This window comes from Vombatus ursinus, unplaced genomic scaffold, assembly GCF_900497805.2.
Source record: "Vombatus ursinus unplaced genomic scaffold, bare-nosed wombat genome assembly UNPS02010822.1, whole genome shotgun sequence".
NCBI classification, from domain to species: Eukaryota; Metazoa; Chordata; class Mammalia; order Diprotodontia; family Vombatidae; genus Vombatus; species Vombatus ursinus.
This window is the reverse complement of record NW_020950600.1, coordinates 5,044,116-5,062,487: the sequence shown is the minus strand read 5'-3', so window position 1 is coordinate 5,062,487 and position 18,372 is coordinate 5,044,116. Positions and strand designations below refer to the sequence as shown.

The following is an 18,372-nucleotide window of genomic DNA, read 5'->3' as shown; positions in this document are numbered from 1 at the left end:
TTAAATGTTCCTGCTTTGAGAAAATCACTTTTCTAGCAAGGTTAAGATTTTGCTAATGAACGTTATTTATATAATTTATAATTTTTATTTATTTATAGTAGGAAAACAAACTAAGAAAATTAGTTATATTGTTATTTTGGGTCATTGTAAATATTAACTTAGTTATTGTTTTCTTTGTATTCCATTTCTGTTCTTTTGGCCTTTATTTTGGTTGTCCTCATTTTGGTTAGCTTCCTTATATTTTTTGCTTTATTTTTTAAAATTAATTTATTTTGTTTTTTCTAAGTCCAAGTCTTTCCATGTTTTTCTAAATCAACCAGCTCATCATTTCCTATACCACAGCAATACTCCAACCCAGTCACATTCTATCTGAGATTTGTCTGTGAAAGTTTTTTCCCCAATTTTCTGCATTCCTTCTGTTCTTGGCTATATAAATTTTATTTATACAAGAAAATTTTAATTTAAAGTACTCAGAATTATTCTTTTTACACTTCAACAATGCTCTTACTTCGTAATATAGTTTAAGGTCTGATACTGCTGAATCTCCTTCCTTTACGTACTTTTTCCCTGGTTTCTTTGAAGTTCCTGACCTTTTGTTCTTCCAAATGAACTTTGTTATTATTTTTTTCTAACTTAGTAAAATAATGTCTTAGTAATTTAATTGGGATGACATTGAATAAATAGATTAGTTAGGTAAAATTGTCATTTTAAAAATTATATTGACTTTACCCACGAACAATAAATATTACTTCATTTATTTGGATCTGAGTTTATGTGTATAAAAAGTGCCTTATGTTTGTGTTCATATAGTTCCTGTGTCTGTCTTGGCAAGTATATGCTTTTTGCTTAATTTTTAAATCATTCTAGTAATTCGTAATGTAAAGTGGACACAAACCATATTTTGTAAATAGCGCTAGAATACCTCCTGGGAATACTACTCAGCGGGCATTTATTCATTGCCTACTTATGTGCCATGCACTTTGTTCAGTGCTAAGAATAGTCCTTCCCCTTGAGGAGCTACCACCTAGCAAGGAAGGATAGCAGGTGGTAGATTTATAGAAAGGTACAAGGATGGTCTGAAGGGAGAGCACTTGGTAGCTGGTAAGATCAGGACACACTGCTTGTAGAAGGAGGTGCTTGAGTTGAGTCTTGAAGGAAACTGGGTATTTTGAGGCCGAGGAGAGGTTACAGTACATTCCGGGCATGGGAAATAACCAGTCCAAAGGCACAGAGATGGGAGATAGGGGACTCTGTGTAAGGAGCAGGATGAAGGCCAGAAGGCTTAGATTTTGCTATGTGTGAAGAGGAGCAATGTCTAAAAGATAGGATAAGGCTAGGTTGATAGGTTGAAGGGCATTCTGTGCCAAACCCAGGAATTACATTCAACCCCAGGGGTAATAGGGAGCCATTGGAGAATATTGAGTAGAGAGTGTGACATGGTTAGACTGGCATTTTAAGAAATAACTTTGGCAGCAAGGTGGAGAATGGATTGGAATGAGGTGAATTGGAAGACCAATTAGGAAGTTATTTCTGGAGATGAAGTGAGAGATGGTACTAAAGGCCTGAATTACGGTGATCATGACTTCTGGTGGAGAGAGAGGGGTGGTTCTGAGAGATAGTACTGCTTGTTAGGACAATAAATAAGCTCCTACAGAAAAGTCTGAATTTCCTATAAAGTGGCCTAGGAAAAGATAGGATCATAGTACTGGGAAATCATCCGGTCCCACTAACTCTAGTTTATACATTCTGACAACAGGGAGGCCCCACAGAGCCAGAGCGGGGTGCAAGCTCACGTGCTCGCTCTGACTGCAGCTCCATTAAGTGTTTCCCTCGGTCCTGTCTAGAGCTTCATTACGCTGAAAACTAATATGGTGTGGCTCACAGATGGCAGTTCTCAGGCCACTTTCTTATTTTTGGACTGTAAAGATAAGAATCACCACAGCCCAAGGAAAGACAAAGCACTTCATTACCATGGCTTGCTGATGGCCTGCTGAATGAAGTTTCTAATGGAAAATATCTTAAAAGCGAGGATAAATAAAACATGATGATAAATATGGATCAGAAAGGAGAGCAGACTTTTTAAGACTCTCAGCAGAATTTGTCTTAGTGGATTTGGACATCTGAGTGCGCTGATTCATCACTCTTAGAGCTTAACAATGACATTGAAACTGGAAGAGAGAAGAAATCTGTATCTACATAAACGTGATAGTACAGCTTTCCTAAGGCTTTGGAGGGCAAGGGATGGTGACAAGAAATAGAACAGGCTGAAAGTGAGTAAAATCTAAGTCTGTATACATTGTCATCTTTCCTTCTAGGGGCAAGGTGAACTAATTCCTATTTGTAGTGTGTGGTACAATGTTATCTTCACCTGAGGGCTTGTGAGAAGTTTGGAGGTTGGTTTACTTGTTTGGGGACATTGTGAAAGTATCGTAAATTGCTATTTATTGAATACCTATGCTTAAATAATTTAGCTGTATTTCTAAATTTCAAAACAATTGTTTTCCTATATGAAACTATTCATCTAAACTAAATCATTTTGTTCTAAGAATAGAACAGTTTTCTGTAGCAAGACTAGTTGAAAGTGTAGATTGATGCAGATTTTTTTTTTCTTTTTGAACATCACAGTAAAAGGAAATCTTGGTGGATGATAGCCTTCCCCTCATTAGAATGTAAGTTCCTTTAAGATACAGTCATATAGTAAGAAGCAAGCCCTTTGAATTCAATACAACAAACGTTTGTTAAGCTTTAAGTACCTGCTACATGTGAGGCAGTGAGGGTGCAAAGAAAGAGTACTCGCTGTCTTCAAGGAGTTTATATTCTAATGGAGAGACACGGCACGCACACACATGCGCGCCGCTCGACAGTAAATACAAAGTAACTTAAAAGAGGCAGATTAGGAGGGTGGCAGCCCAGGTGTGCCTTGAAGGACTCTAGAGATTCTACAGAGCAGCTGAGGAGAGAGCACCCAGGGTTTTCCAGACACGGAAGAGCCAAGGATCGAGAGAGAATGTGTTTTAGAGTCAACTGTGATCAAACTAAGTCAACTGGAACAGAAAGTATAGTAAAGGGAGAAAGTCTTATCAAATAAGACTGGAAGGGTAGGTGGGAACCAGATTGTAGGAAGGCTTTAAATGCCAAATGGGGATTTTCTATTTTATCCCAGAGACAGTAGGAAACTACTGAAGTGTTTTGAGTTGGGGGATGGCATGGTTTATAGAATAATTGTTCTGGATCTGGATGGGACCGTAAGGGATCATCTAGTCCAAACTCCCTCATTTTATTTTAGAGATAGAAAATTGACACTCAGAATGATAAGTAGTAAAGCCAGGCTTCTAGGTCAGGTCTTAGTATTCCCAAATTACACTTGAGGTCTGTGCATTAGGTGTATCCATTTGGTAGCTGGGTGGAGGATAGATTGGAAAGGGGAGCACCTGCAGGTAGGAGACCAAAGCCAATAGCGTAGTAGTCTAGGCAAGAGTGAGGAAAGGTGGTGACTGTGTGAGTGGAAAGAAGAGCCCAAATGCCAAAGACCTTGTGGATCTTGGCACCTGAGTGAACATGGAGGGTGAGTGATAGCTTATAGGAACTGTAAATGTTCATGGCCAATTTCTTATTAGAATTCCATATTGTGATTGTGTACTGCCCTTCGTATGAATGTGAAAACCTAACTTTCAATATAATATTGACATTACGTTAATTTTGAGGGTAGCAACAGACTACCCCAGCATTCATGGTTCTCTATGAGTACGCTTGCCTCAGCCCAGCAACAAGGTTGGCCAGAGTTGCAGCCAGTAGCCCCAGAAATTATCTGCCTAGGAGAATGATCAAACCTGTGACCTTGGCCTCATTACAGTCATACTCTAATCAACTCAGCTAACCATCCAGGCACACATATGTCTTTTTAAAAGATTATCCTTGACCTTAAAATAATCCTGATTAGAATTATTCCCGACACCATCATTCCTGAAGATAAAACCATTACATTTTATGCTTTAATCTCCGTGGTAAGCATTGTGGCAATAGAAAGCATAGTAGTGATTTTTTTTATTTTAATTTGAAGGTATACCTTTAGCACAAAGCAGAATGAGCTCATACATAGTTCTGAATTTAACCGACAACAAAAAAAAAAAAAAAAAAACCACTGGCAGTAGAATCTTCCTCAGTATCCTGGTTAGCTGATAGAAGAAAAAGGACCTAGTCTCAACTCAGTGCCATGCTCTTTAAATGGTGAGGAAGTTGATGTTTTTAAGAGGAAGTTTTTGAAGTTCCACTGATGAGCTGTGATGTCACATTGCATTTATTAGATGCCCATATGTGAATAGCTGTTATTAATGCTCTATCATGCTAGCAAAATCTTGTTTTTGGTCTTTAGGCTTTGGACAGAAATAGACAAGTAGTTTCTGAAATGGAGTTTCTCTACCCTATGAAAAATCCTATTAAATACATGTTGTTTAAGTTTATAAAATTCAAATAGATGTAAAGAACAGATGGTATTTCATAATTCATACACATTTAGTCTCATGCAGTAAGATGGATGATGGTTAGTTTTATTATGCTAGGGGTAAAAACTCTTTAACAAGAGGTCATATTTAGAATCATGGTGGCTTTAAGTAGAAGCTACTAGCAGTACCCAGCTTTCCATACTTCTGCTTTTTTTGATGAAGCATTTGGGGTTAAGTGACTTGCCCAGAGTCACGCAGCTAGTGAGTGTCAAGTGCCTGAGGCCAGAGCTCTATCTACTGCGCCACCTAGCTGCCCCTCCATACTTTTTCCATTAACAACCACACACTTATTTATTCCATTCATATTTATTGCACGCCCACAGATGCAAGATTTGGTAGGTAAGCACCTTGGACCTTTTGGTCATCTAGTACTGTGCCAGGTGCTGAGGGAGATATGAAGATTGAGTAAAACCTAAGTCCCAGGGGCAGCTGGGTGGCACAGTGGATAGAGCTTTGGCCTTGGAGTCAGGAGGACCTGAGTTCAAATCCGGCCTCGGACACTTGACATTTACTAGCTGTGTGACCCTAAGCAAGTCACTTAACCCCAATTGCCTCACCAAAAAGCAAATAAATAAATAAAACCTAAGTCCCAGCTCTTATGAACCTTATGATCTGGTAGGAGGTTGTGACACATACCCAACTCCATTACAAGAATGAAAAAAAAAGTGCATAAGGAGTACTTCCTTACACTTTGTTTGAAAGGAGGAATGGCTCAAGGAGTGCTTCATAAAGAAGGGCATCTGAGCTGAGTTTTACAAAGTTGTTTCAGTGGGCACAGGTTTGGGAAGGGTAGAGAGAGGGCTTCTAGGCATAGGAGACAGTGTGAGCAAGGACAGAATTGAGGAAACGGCATAACTAAGGGGACTAACGAGTCATCCAATTTGTCGGGTAAATAGTGTGAAATAAGATTGAAAATTGAGGATGGGAATGGATCGTGCAGCATCTTGAGTATTAGTCTGAGGCAGCGGGAAGTATTTTTTTTTAATTAATTTATTTTTTAGTTTCCAACATTCATTTCCATAAGCTTTTGCTTTTTAAATGCTACACCTCTCCTGGTTCTGCTCACTTAACTCAACATCAGTCCATACAAGTCTTTTCAGGTTTTCTGAAGTCTGCCTGTTCATCATTTCTTATAGCACAATAGTATTCCATTATATTCATGTACCGCAACTTGTTCAGCCATTCCCCAGTTGATGGGCATTCCCTCAATTTCCAATTCTTTGCCATCACAAAAAGAGCTGCTATAAATATTTTTGTATATGTGGGTCTTTTTCCCATTTTTATGATGTCTTTGGGATACAGCTACACATTTTTATAGCCCTTTAATGGTTGGATCAGTTCACAACTCCACCAGTAATGCATTGGTGTCCCAATTTTCCCACATCTTCCCCAACATTTATCTTTTTCCTGTTTTGCCATGTTGGCCAATCTGATAGGTGTGATGTAGTACCTCAGAGTTGTTTTGATTTGCATTTCTCTAGTCAATAGTGATGTAGAGCAAGAAAGGCAGTATTGTACTGCATAGACTTTATCGGTTGTGTGACCATGGACAAATCACATCGTCTTCACCCTTATTCACTAAACTCCAGTGGTCCTCTTTTGTACCCCCCAGATATAAATCCTTTGGGTGGCCTTTAAAGCTCTTGCCTTTCTTTCCAGTCTTAAACTTTACTCTCTTGTCTTGCACAAGATGCTCTGTGTCATGACTCCAGGTACTTTCTTTCCCTGGCTGCCCCAGTGCATGGAATTTTCTGTCATCTCCACTGTCCCCGTTGCTGGTTATTAGTGCCTTCTTCTAGGATTACCTCCACTTTGTCCTGTGTGTACCTTTTTTCCCCCATTGGACTAGGAGCTTCTCGAAGGAAAAAACTGTTTTTGCTTTTCTTTGCATCCCAGGGCTTAGCATTGTACTTGGCTTAATAAAAGCAAGCTTTACGCTTGTTGACTGGATAGAGGTAACCTTTCAAAGTTTGTTTCTCACTTATAAAATGTGCATAATAATGCTTGTACTGCGTACCCTCTGTGGATGTTTTGAAAAAGTACTTTGCAATCCTTTAGCACTCTATAGAAATGTGAGTTATTAATAATAATTACTCACTTTATCTGTTGGATAGTTGAGCTACTGGAAGTTTTGAGCGGAATCTTGTCATGCTTAAGATAGATGCGGTCAGCTATGTGCACAAAGAAGGTGAATCTTACAGTGGTGTGTGGATAGATTGGAGGGGGGAGTGAGAGGAGAGGAGGTTCTGGAATAATCCAGATGAGCAGTAATGAGGGCATGTAGTAGGATGGGGGCAGGAGAAATTGGACGCAGTTGGATGAGGCAGAATTGACAGGACATGAAAGATAAAGGAGAAGAAAAACACTAAGGTTTTGAACATGTGAGGCTAGAAGAATAGAGGTTATTGCTGACATCTCTGTTGTACTTTGTACTGTTGAAGGCTTATAAATTAAGTGCTGTTCTCTCATTCCTGGAGTTCCCACTGATGCCTCAAACTCAACTTGTCCAAAACCAAACTCATTATCTTTTCCTAAAACATAATTTTTGTATCAGTGTTCTGTGCATTGCTATGTAAGATTAAGCATAGGTACTGTAGAATTTGTTTTATTATAAACTTAGTAACAATTAACAGAAAACAAATAATAAAATCTTACATAAAACCCTTTGCATGTTATTGAACAAACAATACAGCAAAATAGTTCTGCTTTATTTTTCTTTCCCCTCCCTCCCTCATGTAGCATTCCAGGTCTGTCTGAATTTCCACTGCCTTTGATTTTATTTTTGGAGAGATTGTTGTAGTCGTTGCACAAGTAGTTCAGCTCTTTCAAAGTCACTTAGCCACATTCCCAGTAGATCCTTCAACACTTTCTTGTAAGTTTTGTATTTACTGTTTTTCTTATTGTTGGGTGTTAATGATAAATTATAATTTATTCAGCCATTCTCTTACTGGGCATCCAAGTTTGCCTTTTTTTTTTTAACCATTACAGATATATCTTATTGTGAATATTTTGAGCAGATGAGTCCTTTTAATGATTGTTTATTGTCATATTGATTTCCAAAACATTTTCACCAGTCTCCCATTCCACCAGAAAACATACTGCAGGTATTATTCACATTGTCTTTATGAGGGAAATGAGGTTCGAAGAGGTCAGGTGAAATCCCCCCCCCCCCCCATTCAAGGGGACTTTCCTCTGGGTCTGTTAACATAAGGTGGACACCATTTCATCCTCACTGTGAGATGGCTCACCTTTTCCAGTTGTGTTTCATTGATGCTATCCTTTACAATGTTTCTCTTCTATAATTCATCTTTTGTTGTGTTGCAGCTGATTGTTCCTTGTCTACCCATGTGCCTCTCTGAGAGGTCAGCCTCCAATTCACTTTTTTGGACTAATATTCCTTAATTTGCAATCGTATCACCAGAAGACTGTTATCATTTTAAAATGTCTTTTATTCATAGAAAAGATTCATTCAGAGAACTGTGTGGTTTCTCAAAGGTGGTCCAGCTCCCTTTCCTGCAGTCTTCCAAAATCTACAGTCTTTGTCATATGTCATACATATGCTCATCTTTCCTCTTCCTCCTTATCACATGTTGTAAGACTACCCTCACAACATTCCCCCTCACTTTCACCCCATCAACTTATTTCTTCTTGTTCTGTCTCCTCACTGCTTCCTTCAGTTTTTGTGGGTTCTAGTTCTGCTCTTCTTTGGAGAAAGCCTCAACAGAAGTCTAGATAATTGAAGTTCCCCATCACTCATATCATGCCTCTATGCTAGGTTTTTTATTTATTTCCCAGATTTTTCATCTATTTCCTCTTTCTGTCCAGGTGGGCTGTAGTAAACTCTAATGACAATATTCCTTCTGCTTCTACCTCTGTTGGTCTTTACCCATGTGTTTTCTCTTCTTGTCCAAATTTCTTCTCACAAGTATGTCTTCTCAGTAGACAACTTCACCATCCTCATATCCTCATGCTCCCTTTTACCTCTGAGGTTTTCTTTTGTATATAGATTAACTGTAGGAGGGCCATATTTGAAATGTGAGTTTTAATCCACTTAGTCTCCTTGACACTGATGAGGCCAAATTTACCAACTTATGTTAGGTTTGCTAGTTCGCCATATGTTATTGTATAGATCTCTTTGGTTATGGGTTGCATTGTTGGCTCTTTTCTTGGAAGTAGCCATGAAGAATTCAGGAAGAGGAACCACCAGAGTTGTTACAAAAGTTAGGAAAGAACTGAGAGAGCATGGTGTCCTTGAAACCAAGGGAGGGGATAGCTCCATGGAGGAGGGGGTAGTGAAAAGTGTTATATTCTCCTGAGGTCAAGATGAATGAAGCCTCAGAAACAGGTCATTTTGCATGGTATAAAGTGCTCTGATTGCTAGCAACAAAATATTTAAGTTGTGTGGTTTAAGAACTTATTGTTACCTGGTAACTTACTGAATTATTTCACTTGTATCTTTGATTAAACTAAGAAGATAATGTTGCATTCTCCCTTTTTTTTAAGAATTCTCCATGGAAGAAATATTAACAGTCATTCTTGAATAACTGGGCATGGTAAGGGGAAATTTGGATAGAGAAAAAGGAATGCATCTAGTCAGACTTATTTAGCTGTCTTCAGTCTAATTGTCCTCATCCCCATGCCACAGTCTTGCCCTCAAAAAAAGAACTTTAAAATTTTAATATCTAAAAATCCTGGACCCTGAGAATATGATAAAAAGAGGTCTTGCCCTTGAGGAGCTTATAAACTAGGAGGAGAAAGAGAACATCTATATGATAAGGTGGAAATGATAGTACATAGAAGTCAAAAAGAGACATGAGTGTGGAGATGGGGATAGGAGGAAGGCTTCGTGAAGTTAGTGATATCCGGACTGAAGAACGGAAAGGGTTTCAACAGTTAGATCTCATGGAATCATAGACTTTGAATTGAAAGGGACCTCAGATTAGAAGTCATTGCATCCAGCCCTCATTTTACAGATATGAAAACCAAGATTTGTAGAGGTTATCAAAGTCAGTAAGCTACAGAGCCAGGATTCAAAGCTGGGTCCAGTGTTCTGGGTTCTACCCTGGAAAGGGGACATGTGCAAACGTCAGCGAGAATGAAAGAATGAAACTAGGAAATAGTTTAATAGTCCAGTTCAGCTACGGCATAGCATATGAATGGGAACTGGGCTGGAAACGTAAGGGGAGCCAGATTGTAGAGGACTTCAGATGCTAAAATTACAATAAGGAGGTTTGGTTTGGTTTTACTTAAGAAACTATTATATGCCAGGCAATGAAGGTTGAGTTAACAAGAATTTAAGTAGAGGTTCACCTTCATGAAAAGGGTAAAAGCTTCAGTTCTTGGACTTGACACAGGATATGTGATTGAATCTGAAAAGTCTTCAAGACATCTAGTCCAATCCCACGTCTGTTTTGCCTGCTGGGAGGTGTCTCTTTCTCTCCTCCCTCTCTCTCTCCCTCTTCCTCTCCCTCTCTCTCCTTCATTCCAAAACTGAGTACTGTCTAAAAGTTGAGTTTTCCAAATAAGTAATGGTACCCCACCAAATTTCCTGTGATGACTCTCAGTTTTTATTCCCACCCACTGTGTAACATTTCAGCACATGAAAAAGGCATTGTCAGTCAATGCCTACTGCGTGCCAGCTATAGTATTAGGATATAAGTCAGCCATATGAGGCAGTTATGCTATTCACAAGGAGCTGGTGTTCCAGTGGGGAGACAAGTCCATGTGACTCTATAATAAGTACCTATAAGTGTGTTTGTATGTTATCTAATGAATCTTGTTATCTAAATATTTTATCTGATACTTTTGGTTTTATTTAAATGCACGTATAACAGAGTTCGATTACTTCCACATCATTCCATGTAAATTCTTTTCTGGAGTTAATTTTTTTTTTGTTTTGTTTTTTTTTAATCTATTTTATCCATTGCCCTCTTCTAAAGTGCTCCTCTGATGTCTCACCATCTCTGGGTTTTCAGTAATTGTTCCCAGGGATTATAAACTCTGACAAATTCTTCCAAGCTAGGGAGGCTTCATTCTGAGCTTAGCAACAAGCTGTCATCTGAACACTGGTTTAGCTACCTACAGAGAAACTCATTACCATAAGGTTGGCCACAAGGCAATTTTTAAAATTTTTTTTTTTATTTTTTTGGCCACAGCAACCTATGAATAGTCTGATAAAGAGCTGGAGGTTACAAACAAGTATTCATACCAATGAAATCAAGAACATTTTGAAGCCATTCAGCAATACAAATCCAGAAAATGTTCTTAAATAAAATAAAAATAAGTTTGAAAAGAAAGCCTATATAGTCATAGCCACATTTTTGAATCTATAGGAATATTAACTGAGTTACTGTTTTATAACATGTTCATGAGCAATGGCATAGCGTGTATTTACACATACATACACGGGCTGGTTATGAAGACAAAACAATGAAAGTGTTGGATTGTGCTCAGCCTGGTCAAAACATTTGCTTGTCCTTTGTCAAACCATTCAATATTTATATTCATTAATCCTTTGTGTCCATGTTTCTTTTTCAGATCTGTGAGTTTTGGAGGTGTCCACAAAGCAAATCTTTAAGATCAGAAAATGAGTGAACTTGACCAGTTACGGCAGGAGGCCGAACAACTGAAAAACCAAATTAGAGTACGTAGCTCAGTGTCTCTTCAGACTTATTCATCATTCAGATATTGGTGCCATGTTTGTCCTTTCCGGGAAAGTTTTGTGATTGTTTGCGTAGAAAAAGAGAGGCGGGTTGGACACTGGTCTCACGTAATTGCCTAAGACGTTAGAGAGTCTCTCTTTTCTTGAATTGGATATCCTAAGTAAACATAGATCTTATTTCTTTAACATTTAAAAGTACTTCCTTGTGTTGTTCAGTCTTAACCTCAGCTTTTTTATTCTGCATTACTACCAGCCAATTCTTTGTGGACCCTATTTTGGATTTTCTTGGCAAAGATGCTGGAGTGATTTGCCATTTCCCTCTTCAACTCATTTTACAGATGAGGAACTGAGGCAAACCAGGGTTAAGTGACTTGTCTAGGGCCACACAGCTAGGAAGTATCTGAAGCAGGATTTTCAGCTCAGGAAAATTAGTCCCTTCTATCCACTGTGCCAGCTACTCTCCCCAGTTGTTTAGTCACGTCTGACTCTTTGTGACCCCCATGGACCAACTGTCCATTGAGTTTTCTTAGCAAAGATATTGGAATGGTTTGCCATTTCCTTCTCCATTTTTAGACTGGAGTTAAGTGATTTGCCAAAGGTCACACAGTAAGTCTCTGAGCTCAGATTTGAACTCTGATCTTTCTGATTCCAGTGGATAGTGCAGGGCTCAGAAACTTACTAGCTGTGACCCTGAGTGAGCCACTTTACCCTGTTTGCCTCAGTTTCTTTATCTGTAAAGTGAACTGGAGAAGGAAATGGCAAAACCGCTCCAGTATCTTTGCCAAGAAAACTCCAAATGGGGTCACGAAGAGTTAGACACACCTGAACAACAACACACTACCAACTGGATCCACCTATCTGAAGGATTTCATGATGATAGAAGGAATAAAATATAGATGGAAATGCTTTGCAAAGTTGGATACAGCATTTAAAAATCTGGTTTTATAAACAGTGCAGCTTTGAAAACACCTGATATGCAGATTTTCAAACCTAAACAACAGATAAATCAGAGGGGCTCTATTAAAGAATTTCCACATATAGGAATTTCCTACTTAAAGAGATTGCCAGAGATTAAGAATATTAAAGCACTAGAATTAGGAGTCATTTACAGTTAAAGATCAGATAAGTTGATTTTCACGTCTCTTTTCAAGGATCTGTCTATTGTGTAAAGTAAGAGATACGCAGACACTATATTATCTTTTAAAATAAACTCAAATTTAGCCCAAGCAGTAGTTTTTCTTTAATACCCTAATGCATTACCCCATTTTAAAGTGGTTGTATTCACAAGGCATGTGCCTCTGATGTAAAAAATGTTAAGTTAAAAGAATTCAGTAGGCCTAAAATGTAACTTTGGGCTTAGTAGATGCTATTATCTTAATGGTATGGTAGGCAGTCGGAAAAGGAAGAAATAGCATCATGGCATGTAAATAGATTTCTGAAACTGAAAATGTTTACTCGCCCTCGTGTCTCTTGAGTTTATCTGAACCATGTTTGGCTCATGTAGATCAACTGAGCATCACTTTACACTGATATGTTTATAATATAACCTACATTATCAAAATGAGACTTAGAGTCGGGAGGAATGATTCATGGTATGATGGAAAGCTTGCAAGATTTGGAGTTAACAGAACTGGGTTCTAGTCCCACTGCGCTCCTTTCTGCGTGACAAGTCACCAAACCACACTTCCTCTTATGGGGGCAAGTCAGTTCACTCTGTGCTCAGACCAGATGACTTTTATAGGCTTCCTTCATGCTCTAAGTTGGTTCTCTTCTGTGACCTCTTTATTGGTCTGATGTGCTTATAGTGTTACAGCCCAACACAAAGAAACTGCAAGGGGGCACATGCAGGCTGTGAAGGGTAGACTAGAGGACCAGGGAGGAAAGCTAGTCATTTGACCACCTTGTTCATTGTATAAAATGAGACTTTTAAAAATTCCCTTGCTTCTGCTAATGAGAGCATTAAAACCTCAAAATAAAAGTACATCAGAATAGAGCTCAGTAAAAGTAAGGAAAACAAAATGGATGCATTTATATGCTCTAACCTATAGTTATGAGGCCTCTGCTCATGTACACTTCGGGTTCAATATTTGTTTTTCAGAGTCTTCATTTCTGCTTTTACACATGCTGATTAATGTCCAGAGTGTATACTGTCGTGTCTTTGGTTTAAAATCTGTTTTTCAAATGGTCAAAAAATTAATTTATTTCTAGGTACACAAATCCATTCAGCCATTGACAAAAATGTGGTTTTAAAAACCCTGTCTTTCTAAAATTTTCCCTGACCCTGACAAATTAAGCTGTATTTCAGTTCTGTTTAAAGTACCAGCCAGTATATTTTGGCATGCTAGAATCTTATCCAGACCTGTAATGGTACTACTTCATACTAATTTAATTAGCTTTGTGCGAGGGTTTTTTCCCCCTTCTTGTCATAAGTATTCAGCTGCTAGCCACCCACTTCTTTATGGTAAAATTGACAGGGAGTTTTCTCAAAATTTAGGACTGAAAACCTGGAAATCAGAATTTGGGGGGTGTTTAGGGCCATCTTAAATATATAATGACTGGCTGTAATGTCAAGTTTGCTGATAAGTGTTGTGTTAAATCGAAAAGTCGAGCCTTACCTGGTAGTGATAGAATATGATTTGGCTTTGCCTCTGTCCTTTTCATGTTATATTTACATCAACCAACGAGAATACAAAATTAGATTTTAAAATGAAATTTCATAAAAGACACAGATGTCCATTGTAGAAACTGCAGCTGGAAATTTTGCATTTCTTCCCATTTTTGACCAGGGGACTAGGGGGAGATAATGGGAGAAGTTGCAGGTGATGTGCGTGTGACATCTAAATCAGATAAAAATTGCCAACATGACAAGTACACATGAGATGAATTCTTTCTTCCAAACCATAAGAATAGTCCTTAGACTCCCCAGAAGACAAAGTTAGACTTCAAATAGACATCAGACTTTTTTATGAATTGTCAGAAGAGTTCATGAGAACCATTTAGAATTTTAAATGCTATCTCCCTCTTTAAATGCAAAAAGGGCCCTAGAAATCCCCATCATTCAGCGCCTTCATTATCCAGAAGATCCAGCTGAGACCTACAGAGGTCATTTGCCCAGTTTTATGAGTTAATGGCAAAGCAGATGTCTTGACTCCCTTACTCTCATCTTGTTTTCTTTCCACCATACCACACTAATCTCAGTGTAAAATTAATTTAAAATGTTGTAGCTTCAATTACTGTGAATAAAAGGAATCTGGTAGATTATGAAAACTTGAAAAAGTATAGTTGTATATTGGGATAATATGATCTGAATGCCTGCAGAAATAAGAGATGAACTGCTTTGACCTCTTCAGGTTCATTTCTGTCCTTGGCAGAGGTGAGCAGCACCCAGCGACCGTATTTAAATGATGGCTCAAAAGGGTCAGCCTGGCGGTTTTGGTGGGGAGCAACCAAGAAGGATAAAGAAGTGGTGAACGTGCAACTTAATGGTCTAAATGTTTTCATTCTGCTATAATTTAAATTCTAAACCAGTATAATCAGTAGTGCTTCAAACATAAGTTAGAATCCAGGTCTGTGAATAAAATGCTAGTGACTAGATCTTTCTTAGCAAATATATTCCATATGCAGGAATACTCCATTTATCTATCTGCATATTATCCAGTTATGGAAGTACAGTACTAGCTGGTGTAAATAGCTTAAAAATGGATATTATTTCTTCCTGGCTTCATTAATTTTAAATTCTTTTAAACAATTATCAAAGCCTGGCTCCAATAAAATTACTGCTTCCTGCATTGTTAGGTTTGTGGTATCTGTTCTGAGAATTGTGTACTGTAGAGCCTTCAAAAAGTCAGTAAAACATTAGCTTAAATTCATTGTTTGAAATGAAAGTATTTGAAGCAATCTCGTTTTGTGTATATATAAATTGGTTGTTTTTAATTTTTTTAATAATGGAATTGCCCTGCGTAGAATCATCGCAGTTTTTCTCCAGTATCTCCCTTATAGTCCTTTTAGTTTATAGACACTTCACATATTAAATAAACTCTCCTATTCTCCATTTCTTATTTTATCAAAATACTGGGTTCCTTTCAGAGCTCAGCTCAGTTTTAAAAGGTACAAAATGTCAGCTAGAGCATATTTGGAGCAATTATCAACAGAATTATTTAAAGGGACTGCCTCACTGCTAATACAATTATTGCAGAAAACTTGTGTCTTAATTCCTACTTCGGTGACTTATTTTGTTATGTAGGTGACTTTGAGTTCCAGTCGGTAAGCATTCATTAAGTGCCCACTATGTGCCAAGCACTGACAGATGTGGAAGAGAAAGACAGTCCCTTCCCTCCAGGGGCTTATAGTTTAATGGGAGAAGAAAGCTGAGAGGGGTGGGAGATGAAGGACAGTGTAGAGAAGAGAAGGTAGCCGGCAGAAAGCCCGACGGAGCACAGCCAGGCAGGCAGCGAGGAGCCGACTGCCTCGGGGACTGGGACCCGAGCCCTGGGTCGAGGGTTCCTAGGGCGTGAGCACTCGAGCGTGTGGCTGGGTGGAGAGCACAGCTTCTGGCTGCTTCTCCCAAGCCAGAAAGGCTTCTCCTACAGAGCTCAGTGATGAGCACACTGCTTGTCACCTGAGAACCAGCCTCACCCCGTTCCGAGAGGCGCCTGCTCCCCGGGCCTGGTGGGGCAGGGGTCTGCAGGAGGAGCCGCCCCCTCAAAGGGAAGAAGACCTCGCTGCAGCAGAGTCAGGGTGATAGGTTCTTTTAGAGACTATGTAGTTAAATGAAAAATCTTCAAGCTGAGATGCTCAGCCGTTCCTAGGTGTGTGGGCCTCTGTTGCTCAGTTGGCTCACCTGTGAGATAGGCTGGCCCTACAAACCCCACGGTATGGTCTTGAGAGTCTGGTGGGTGTAGATGTGAAAGTGCCTTTAAAAAGGCACAAGTGCCCTGTAGAATGTGGCACCTGCCAGGCGTGGTTGTTGTATAAGCAGCCAGGGCATCAGGAGCTTAGAGCTGGGGCCTCTGCCAGAGATCAGCTTTTGTGGGAATAAAGACTAAGGGATCCTTTCTGAAGTTTGCTAGGGGACCTGGGATTTCAATTAAACTTGTGCATTCACTTTTCTCTCCTCTTTCCTCCCCCACCCGAAAATTTCCCCTTGCAGGATGCTAGAAAAGCATGTGCAGATGCGACTTTGTCTCAGGTAAGAATCTGTTCAAGAGTAATTCCCGTAGCTTGTAGGTTGTGCTGTAACACAGAGCTTTTGGGGCCAACTGCTTTTGTCCTTAGGAATTGATGCGTGTCTTTCAGATAGCACTGGTGATGTTTTGGACTTGTTATTATTAGGTTTATCCAAAAATATGTTTTCCAGGATGTCATCTGATTCCTTTTTTGTATGAGAATCTGCTAATGGAGTGAGAGGTTAGTTTTCAAAGAGGGGATTATGAGATAAAACACAATGTTTTTGTTTTAACATGATGCTCAGGCCATTCCCCATGTCCTTGAGGTGGTATTTCAAAGAGGCCTGCCTTGTTCATGTTAAGTGAAAGATGGCACCTACTTTAAAAATCACTGGCAATTTAGAAATGTACCCCTTCTAATTCTAAGATGTATACATCTTCCTCAGTAAATAGGCTCCATATTTATATCAACATGTGATATTCTTTAGGTTTTTTTTTTAAATCTGGAATATTACTTTATTTGTTTCTTCATCACTAAGCTATGCTCTTCTGACAGTGCAGAGAGAAAGCAGAATTTGTTACTGAAACATTTTTGTTGAATAATTGTGTTACATGGAGACAGCAAGCTATTAAATGTTATCTGTAAAAGCAGAATTATAAATTGTACAGAAATCAATGCACTTTAGACTGACAGACTGAATTATTTCATACATTACTGGAAATGTAATAATGCTTTGTGCTTTGGCTGTCTTGAGAGTCTGTGGACTAGTTAGAGTTGAATAGTGGTTGAAATGTTCATCGTTTTCTCACTTAAAACTTGGAATTTATAAAGGTAGTCTTCTAACTACAAAACTAAAATCTTATAAACTTTGAACTTATGCTAATTCATTTCAGAACTGAAATTTACCATTATATTAATCATGAAAAAGGTATTTGGGTACAAATTTAACATGTGAACAGAATTTTTGTTGTTGTTGAGGCATTTGAGGTTAAGTGACTTGCCCAGAGTCACAGCTAGTGAGTGTTATGTGTCTGGGGCTGGATTTGAACTCAGGTCCTCCTGACTCCAGGGCTGGTGCTCTATACACTGTGCCACCCAGCTGCCCCAGGTGAACAGAATTTTAAGCAGAATATTGAACAAGCATTTTGTATTTGTATCCCTGATCTCTAGCACAGAAGCTGTGGAAATGCTTGCTGATTGAAGCATTCAGTGCCTATTATGTGTCGAGCAGTGCAACTTCTGAGACTATGTTTAAACGGCTTCAAAAACAAAATTCTTGTGTGTTTTAGAAATACCATTTATATGTGTGCATAATTAACACACTAATTATAAATTATTCCTAGCTAGTTCTTAAATGCAGGCCCATTAAAGATTCTGCTGAGAAGCTCAGTTAAAGCTACTTCTGTATACTTGAAAGCAATAAGATCGGACTTTCTTGACAAAATACCGTGTTGTTTTCTGATGTTGCTGTGTTGTTTGGCTTTGTTGAAATGTTTTTATTACAAAGAGGGGTCTGTTGGGGAGATGTAGACATATCTGTCTATAATAAAACTTTAAATATTCTCTATCTCAGCCTAACCTTCCTACCAGTTAATACAAATTTATGAAGTTGTACTGTAGAATATAAGTTAAAACAGTTTACCAGATTTTCATTCATATAAAAATAATCTATAAAAAGTAATCCCCTGTCATAGAAATAGTTGTGAGAAGTTATGGCAGTCTTAGTAGATCTTTTCAAAGCTGAGTTTTCTATCTAAGGCCCAAAGAACTCATCCAAAATATGAAGGAAAAAATATATTCGTGATTCCCTAGAGTTTGGCTGATGGGTTTTAAATTGTCTTTTGGGGAATTCCTTTCAATGAAGTTGAACAGTAGGAAAAGATAACAGATCCGCATTATAGGGACTAATGAAAATTATCAACTGTACACTTTCATTTTTTTTCCTAATTGGTAGTGAACTTGTAAAAAGATTGCTAAGCCAGGGCTGATAGAGAGCCAGCGTTGTACCCCTTGTATGAGGACTAGTACAAGTGGTATGGGATG

At 38.6% G+C, this 18,372-nt stretch overlaps 1 protein-coding gene across 1 annotated transcript in view; it reads left to right on the top strand.

Moving 5' to 3' along the window:
- GNB1 (G protein subunit beta 1) overlaps positions 1-18,372 on the top strand; it is a 53,279-nt gene that overhangs the window by 10,762 nt on the left and 24,145 nt on the right. The window contains exons 2-3 of the mRNA XM_027855333.1: positions 11,040-11,145; positions 16,313-16,351. Coding sequence (XP_027711134.1) covers positions 11,089-11,145; positions 16,313-16,351 — 96 coding nt within the window. The 5' untranslated portion in view covers positions 11,040-11,088. The remainder of the gene's footprint in view (positions 1-11,039; positions 11,146-16,312; positions 16,352-18,372) is intronic.